The sequence below is a fragment of the Gymnoscopelus braueri genome (assembly GCF_963280865.1).
Source record: "Gymnoscopelus braueri genome assembly, chromosome: 19".
NCBI classification, from domain to species: domain Eukaryota; kingdom Metazoa; phylum Chordata; class Actinopteri; order Myctophiformes; family Myctophidae; genus Gymnoscopelus; species Gymnoscopelus braueri.
In genome coordinates this window covers 8,484,132-8,491,917 of record NC_137621.1, presented here as the reverse complement: position 1 = coordinate 8,491,917, position 7,786 = coordinate 8,484,132, and the positions used below count along the sequence as shown (strand labels likewise).

General features: G+C 40.4%; 1 protein-coding gene across 1 annotated transcript in view; it reads left to right on the top strand.

Annotated features, from left to right (window-relative positions):
• Nucleotides 1–3,195: 3,195 nt before the first annotated feature.
• Nucleotides 3,196–7,786, top strand: part of LOC308074634 (striatin-3-like) — a gene marked incomplete at its 5' end in the record, with an annotated part of 32,550 nt that continues 27,959 nt past the window's right edge. The window contains 5 exons of the mRNA XM_080414141.1: nt 3,196–3,258; nt 4,417–4,500; nt 4,989–5,223; nt 5,716–5,774; nt 5,935–5,956. Coding sequence (XP_080270267.1) covers nt 3,196–3,258; nt 4,417–4,500; nt 4,989–5,223; nt 5,716–5,774; nt 5,935–5,956 — 463 coding nt within the window. The remainder of the gene's footprint in view (nt 3,259–4,416; nt 4,501–4,988; nt 5,224–5,715; nt 5,775–5,934; nt 5,957–7,786) is intronic.

The following is a 7,786-nucleotide window of genomic DNA, read 5'->3' as shown; positions in this document are numbered from 1 at the left end:
CGGACCATGGGTTAAATGTCTGATCTCGCGGTGGCCATGAAAATATAACAGCAGCGCCGCTGCACCGGTCTAAACTCCCGAGAGTGCCCTCGCAGAAGCGCTGTATATTTTGTAAATAGCAGATCTACAAGCTCACAACGCGTCGCAATGCGACGCTGGCTTGTGAGCTTGTATATCTGCTATTTTCAATGCAGCCAGATCTACAGTCATTCTTATCTGAATGACTGTTAAAGCAAAAGCAGTTTGTTTAAATTACTTTATAAAATGTTATATTTTCACAGGGATTATTTATTAGTGTAGATATACATTTATGAGTGGATTATGTGTCCAGATGCCTGTCAGACAGTCAGATAATGCTGATCCGCAGGTCTAGGATGGAATAAACGGGTGCAGCCAACGTCAACAACTGGTCTCTACCAGACGTGAGATCTCAGCTTACGGTAGGATGAATCCAACGTCAGGATATATTGATAAATGCCGAAAGGTGCGGTGATCTCGCCGTACGCCCATTATTTGGTCTGCACCTCGTTGATAAATGAGGGCCAGTATCTCTATAGTCATGTGATCAACCCGGATCTGTCCGATTTCCCAGTTTCCATCCTCATTGGCTAAGGTTGGCCTCCAAAGTTTGCAGGATTGGTCCGTTTTGAACAAAATGCCTCAAATCATGAACGCAGCTTGCAATTTCCGTGAAATTTCACACGCACATTCCCATTTGGCCGAGGAAGAAATGCCACTAAATTTTTTCAAATCTGCCTCATGGTGGCGCTTTAACAGGCCGATTCATGTTTTTACCAATAACTGCACCGATCTGTGTAAAACTTTGTTTGCACACTCTCTAGAGGCCAAGGAAAAACCTTTGCCCTGCATTTTTCAAATTTGCCTTTTATAGCGCCACCAGGAGGCCGTCTAAAGTAAAATATTTTTTTTGATATTAAGCCTTCAGATTTTATCCAAATTTCACGCAAATCGGTACACATGATCTCTATAGTCATGTCATCAAGACGGATCTCTTTGATTTCTCATATTCCATCCTGATTGGCTAAGATTGACATCTAAACTTTGCAGGAGTGGCCCGTTTTGAACAAAATGCTGCAAATCATGAACCCAGCGTCCGATTGCAATGAAACTTTGCACACACATTCGCACTTCGTTGAGGAACAAATGCCACCCTTTTAACATTGCCCTATTATAGCGCCACCAGGAGGCAGATTTTTGCAGCACACTTTACTTTTTTATATTACTCCAACAGATTTTGTCCAAACATATGCAAATCGGTACATATCTCTGTAGTCAAGTGATCAAGATGGTTCCGACATTTTCCGGTATGGCTGCCAGGTAGTCGCAGGCAGGTGGAGCAGAGCCCGTTTGGCATGATTATTGAAAAATAACCTTGTAATCTTCGCTTTTTCATCTTTTTGAAAGTCTGTATGAGCGCATTATCAACTAATTAAGTATGTCGAAGTTGAATGGCATTTAGCACCAGATTGAAGAAACAAACAATCAACGGCAGCATGGATACTGCAAATATCGATTTACCATTGCTGCTGGCTGAAATGCGCCAAGGAAATAAAAACATTTCTGCAGAAATAAAAAATGTAATCACAGAGGTCAAAAAAGTTCAGAACGAAATTACTGCACTTGGAAAGAGAATGACCGAGATTGAACAAAGAGTGAGTAATGAAGAGGACGCCAACGTGACGACGAGGGACACGGTGAAAATCCAAGGTGAAATAATTAAAAAGCTGGAATTAAAAGTGATCGATATGGAGGACAGAAATCGCAGATATAACCTCAGATTTCACGGCTTTCCTGAAAGCTGTGGAACCCGAGAGCTGGAGGGCTTCTTGGAAAAAACTTTGCCAGAGATTTTGGGTAAAGACAAGCCCCCTAAGCTGACAATACAATATGCACATCGACTTGGAGCATAACGAGATGGGGACGAAAGACCAAGAAGCATGATTGCCAGATTTCTCTACCTCAGAGAGAAAGAGACAACCCTACGTTTAGCCATTCAAGCGAGCAAATCCAGCTCCTTATTCTACAAAGAGGATAAAATCTTTATCTCAGCGGATTGGCCTACAGAAACCTACCAGAAGCGCAAGAAGTTTGTCTCAATAAAAAAACAGCTCTCAGAAAAACATATTCCATTTACTTTTCGTTCACCAGCTGTATTATGTGTGACATGGAAAGGAAAGGACATCACTTTTGTCTCTCCAGAAGAAGCAACAACATTTATGAAGACGCTTGAATAACCATGGATTCTACCGCATCCCCAATGGACCCTGAGAAGAGCCAAAAGCATTAATCCAGGTTTTTTCTTTTTCCCCCCCATTTTAATACAGATATATTTCTTTCTTTCTTTTTTAAACCTTTCACAATTTTTCGTTACATTTTTTTAACAAGAAGATTGGGACCTCAAGTGGAAAGAGACATTAACTTTATTTTTTATAACCGGACAGATTTAGATAGTTATTTTTTATTTTTTCCCCCTCCTTATTTGCACAGATTTGGACATTATTTTCTTTATTTAGTTCGATTTTAGGGAGGGAGGAGAAGATCGGAGGACGGTGGGGTGGGTGGAGAAGGGAGAGGAAAAAAAAAGGACAGGAAAAGAACGCAATGTTTGGAACTCTTTTCACCACCAACACCAGGCCGCTGCAAATCAACTCATCAAACTATCTGGACATTATCTTTTCTACTTGGTTCGAATAAAGGGAGGGAGGAGAAGAGCGGAGGACAGTGGGGAAGGGGAGAAAAAAAAGAGAGGCCAGAAAAGGAACAATGTTTGGAATTTGTTTTACCACCAACACCAGGCCGTTGCAAATCAATGCATCAGACTGTGAGTATTATTGCGACCAGTTAACGTGACCCTGTATCAAAAGGACAAACCTTTTTGATTAATAATGACTTTGATGGTAAACACCTGGTTGCAACCCCCCTGGATTGACTTTTAGCGGAGGATTTTGTTATGGGATCTGTGAACTGTAATTATTATTTTTTTATTATCTATAATTAGTCATTATAAAGAGTTTTTTTTATTTTGTTTTTCAAACCTTTTTATTATAATTAATTTAGATATACTGGGCTTTAGAACTTTGACAGGAGTGTTTTTCCTATTTCATATTCTACTTTTTTCTCTTTTTTTCTCCTCGTTTTTTTACAGGGGCATAACAAACGGACAGAGAATCGCTGATGAAGGTGAACGACCGGTTGAAGGAGGCATGCAGTGCCTCCCGCACGAAAGAACAGGAAGGGGTGAGTCTCTCCTTTTATGCTTGTGTTTGTTCAGTAACAGCGGTCTCCTCGTCTCTCCTGCACTTTAGTAAACAGAAAATACTTTCTCTTTTTTTCAATCAGGAGAGCCTATCCATATATCAGCTTCAATTTTATAGTGTTTTTCTTTTTTTGTTATTTTTTGTTTCATCTCTTCCAATTTCAGTTGTTTATCCTATGAGTTCTCTATACTGTTGAATTGGTATCCCAACCTGAAAATGCATTTTCTGTTTACTAACGAGCTGCAGAGACGGGGAGACCCCTGTTACTGAACACTCCATACAGTAGCAATGATTACTATTAGAATATAGAGCTATTTAACACTTATTTTAACAAAAATCAAAAACAAGTTACAAGGCAGGCACTCCGTCAGAAGTGGACTTTATCTCTGCCAGGTGTGCCTGAGCGAGTCACCAACTCACCACCCAAGCGAGCGCTTTCACAGAGTTGTGCGATGTCCACATCTGTCAACTCTGCACCGTTTTATTTGCATACCGATATGGAGACACAGTTATCATTATGTCAGGCTGTCCTTGGCGCAACAGACGCAAAAGGTTCCTTGTAACGAAGGTCAACGTATGGAGTTGGCTGCAGTGCAGATACTTCTGCAGACAGGGTTCATACACCCAGGTGCATTCATTTAACCACTTGAACCTCAAGCTATTCTGGGGGAACATTCGCCAATAATAGCCAATCTACTAGCTATGAAATAGTAGATCCGGTGAGCCAGCAGGTGAGCCAGTATGGTAGCCTACATTTCATTGGACAATTTATTTAGATTTTATGTTGCAGGACCACATTGGAAATAAGTGTTTTATTTACGCTTTTATGTGTATATCCTGGGTTTAAGTTATATTGTGATTACTTGTATTTATTTTACCAAAATCAGATGAAATACAACAGTGGCAAGCAGTTAGCCTGGCGTAGCCAGACTACCAAATCGCAGAGTGCAAATTATTTTTGCACTTGCAGATTCGTCTGGTCTCAGGCTAGCAAGCAGTGGGAGGAATTAATTGGCACAACTAAAATCGGGGAGCAAAAGGGGGCAAACGATGAAAAGAACAGAAGAAAAAAAAACACTACTGTATATTAGTTTACTAAGTAAAGAGTGTTTAAGTGGTTAATATTTGTCACTGACAGGAACACGTTGAGACGTCCTCCACATCAGCCCCGACCACCTCTAAGGGGAAGCAACAGTCAGCTCCAGAGGAAGAGAAGGATGAGGTGAGTCTCTCTGTATTTTCCTCTGTCTGTCTGTCAGTCTTTTTGTGTATATATTTAATATGTGTCACTTGGACAGGAACGTGTGATGATGCCCTCTCTTGCATTCACCTCCGGGAAGAGGAAGAGACAGCAGGCCTCACCCTCTCCTAGCACTCTCCCTCCTCCCTCTGTCTATCTTCTTATCTGTGGCCCATAGGGCAGGAGTCTCTCTCCTGTTTATGTAGCGCGAGGCGCCCAATCCAACCCTTGATGCTGATGTGGTATTATTTCAAACATGAGCACATGGTAACTGAGTGCCAAGCAGGGAGGCATGGGGTCCCCCCCCCTCATACCAATTTTGTAAATACGCCAATTAATTCCTCCTCACACATTTCTGTGTAGGGCACACTGCCGTTGTACCCTACTGGCTCACCTGCCAGTAAGGAGCCCCCACCGGGAGGATGGAGCCCCCCAGTGCCCCCCCCCCCATGCTCCGAGTCCTGCCACAGATTGTAGAAATACAGCAACAAAGATCAAACTCCTCACCCGGCTTCCCTCCCCTTGAACACTACACTGGACAGTTATTCATATACGGTATACGCTCGCCCCCGGCCGGATGCACCACTGTGGATGTGGTGGTACTTTACCCCCTGCACCACCCGAGCGCCCCTAATGTTTGTCACTTTGACAGGAATGTGAGGAGAAGACACCATCCACACCAGCCCTCCCCACCTCTAAGGAGAAGTGACCTCACATGGCTCCAGAGGAAGAGGAGGTCTGTCTGTCTGTCTGTCTGTCTGTCTGTCTGTCTGTCTGTCTGTCTGTCTGTCTGTCTGTCTGTCTGTCTGTCTGTCTGTCTTTTTGCATCTGTGTATATCGTTGCTGTCTGGCAGAAACCTTGTATCTCTTTATGTTTGTTGGTAAATTAATTCCCCATTTTGTTGTACAGGAGTGTTAACAAAAAAGTAGCAGAAATAGCCGTACTACAAGCTCACAACGCATCACATGGTGAGCTTGTAGACAGATTATTATTTTGAAATTGATGAGGATTTTGTGTGTCTGTGGGTTTGATAAATATAGAACCAATGAAAAGTGTAAACAAGAGCTTGTGACTAAATGATACATTTAATCCATTGGAACGCAGGTGCTTTCTGCCATCTCCTGAAAGGTAACGGTTTTGTCCGTACGAGGTTTCCATCAGACATCGCCCATATTTGATATTTGTCACTTTGACAGGAACGTGTGAGGCTGCCCCCACCACCAGCCCCAACCAGCTCCCTTTACCACTGGAGCAGGTACATGTACAAGAACAACATGATGAGAGAGTATAGTTATTATCACCTCATCAATGTAGCCTGTTGTCATTAGACAGCATAGATGACATTAGAAACAGTACAACACCATACATCCACATAACATGTGTCCTCTCCTCTCCTCTCCTCTCCTCTTCTCTAGAGGAATATAAAGACACAGAGGTGTCAGCAGTTCCTGCCAACACACACAAAACCACTCTGGCGAAATAAAACATGAATGATGCTAAGTGGAAAAGCTTGGTGTGTGTGTGTGTGTGTGTGTGTGTGTGTGTGTGTGTGTGTGTGTGTGTGTGTGTGTGTGTGTGTGTGTGTGTGTGTGTGTGTGTGTGTGTGTGTGTGTGTGTGTGTGTGTGTGTGTGTGTGTGTGTGTGTGTGTGTGTGTGTGTGTGTGTGTGTGTGTGTGTGTATAAATATGAATCATTTACCAATGTTCTACAGCATGTAGAGGTAATATTTAACATGGAACAAGACACATTAGCACTAGAGCCTGAGCAATATATCAGTATATTACATTTTAGGACGATATCGATATCAGCAACTATGTAGCTCCCGATGTTTTGACCATGTCAATAGGCGAACATTATACAAATGTTCAAACATTATGGAAAGGTTTCACAATCTGTCGTGTTGTGAGCTTCTAGATGAGCTGTTGAGCACCACTGATATAGCAACATACTGTTAGGATTTAGAAAACATTTTTAGATATGTATTTGGCCAGGGACCCCCATCTCAACATGTTTTGTTCCAGGGACCCCCTTGGAACAAAACAAACATTTAAGTTACAAATATTCTCTTTAAATATATATATACATTTTCAAGATTTTTCAAAAATAGCAGATCTACAAGCTCATAGAGTGCCGCACTAGGAGCTTGTAGATCTGCTATTCTTGAATAGCCAAAGAAATGTAAAAATGACACAGATGTGTTCCCGGATTGAATGGGTTAAAGCTGGAGTCCAAAACCTTTTGTGTGTTTGAAACATTACTATACTGTACGTTGTTATACCACTCATGAAACATTACTATACTGTACGTTGTTATACCACTCATGAAACATTACTATACTGTACGTTGTTATACATACCACTCATGAAACATTACTATACTGTACGTTGTTATAACACTCATGAAACATTACTATACTGTACGTTGTTATACATACCACTCATGAAACATTACTATACTGTACGTTGTTATACCACTCATGAAACATTACTATACTGTACGTTGTTATACATACCACTCATGAAACATTACTATACTGTACGTTGTTATAACACTCATGAAACATTACTATACTGTACGTTGTTATACCACTCATGAAACATTACTATACTGTACGTTGTTATACCACTCATGAAACATTACTATACTGTACGTTGTTATACCACTCATGAAACATTACTATACTGTACGTTGTTATAACACTCATGAAACATTACTATACTGTACGTTGTTATAACACTCATGAAACATTACTATACTGTATGTTGTTATACCACTCATGAAACATTACTATACTGTACGTTGTTATAACACTCATGAAACATTACTATACTGTACGTTGTTATAACACTCATGCTGGGAACACGTCTGGGTCATTTGTTGCTATATATATTTATTTATCATCCTCTGTAGCAGATATATACAAACAAACTAAAAGAAACATTTGAGAGCTTAAACCTTTGGCTATCACTGAAAATTACTTTTCATTTGCCCTTATGTTCATTAAAAATCTAAATTATAATCAAAGGAAATAAAACCAAATCATTGTGAATTCCATAAATGTCTCTATTTCGTTTTTTTATTGATTTTGTATTTCTTTTTTAATGAACATTAGGGAAAATTAAAGTAATTTTCAGTAAAAGCCAAAGATGTTTTACATTTCATGTTTCCATCTGCTGCAGAGGCTGAGAAATATATATATTTTTAGTGAAAGTTGACAATTATGTAAAGTTTTTCAGAAACTCTTATGATTTATAAAGTGTTATTAGA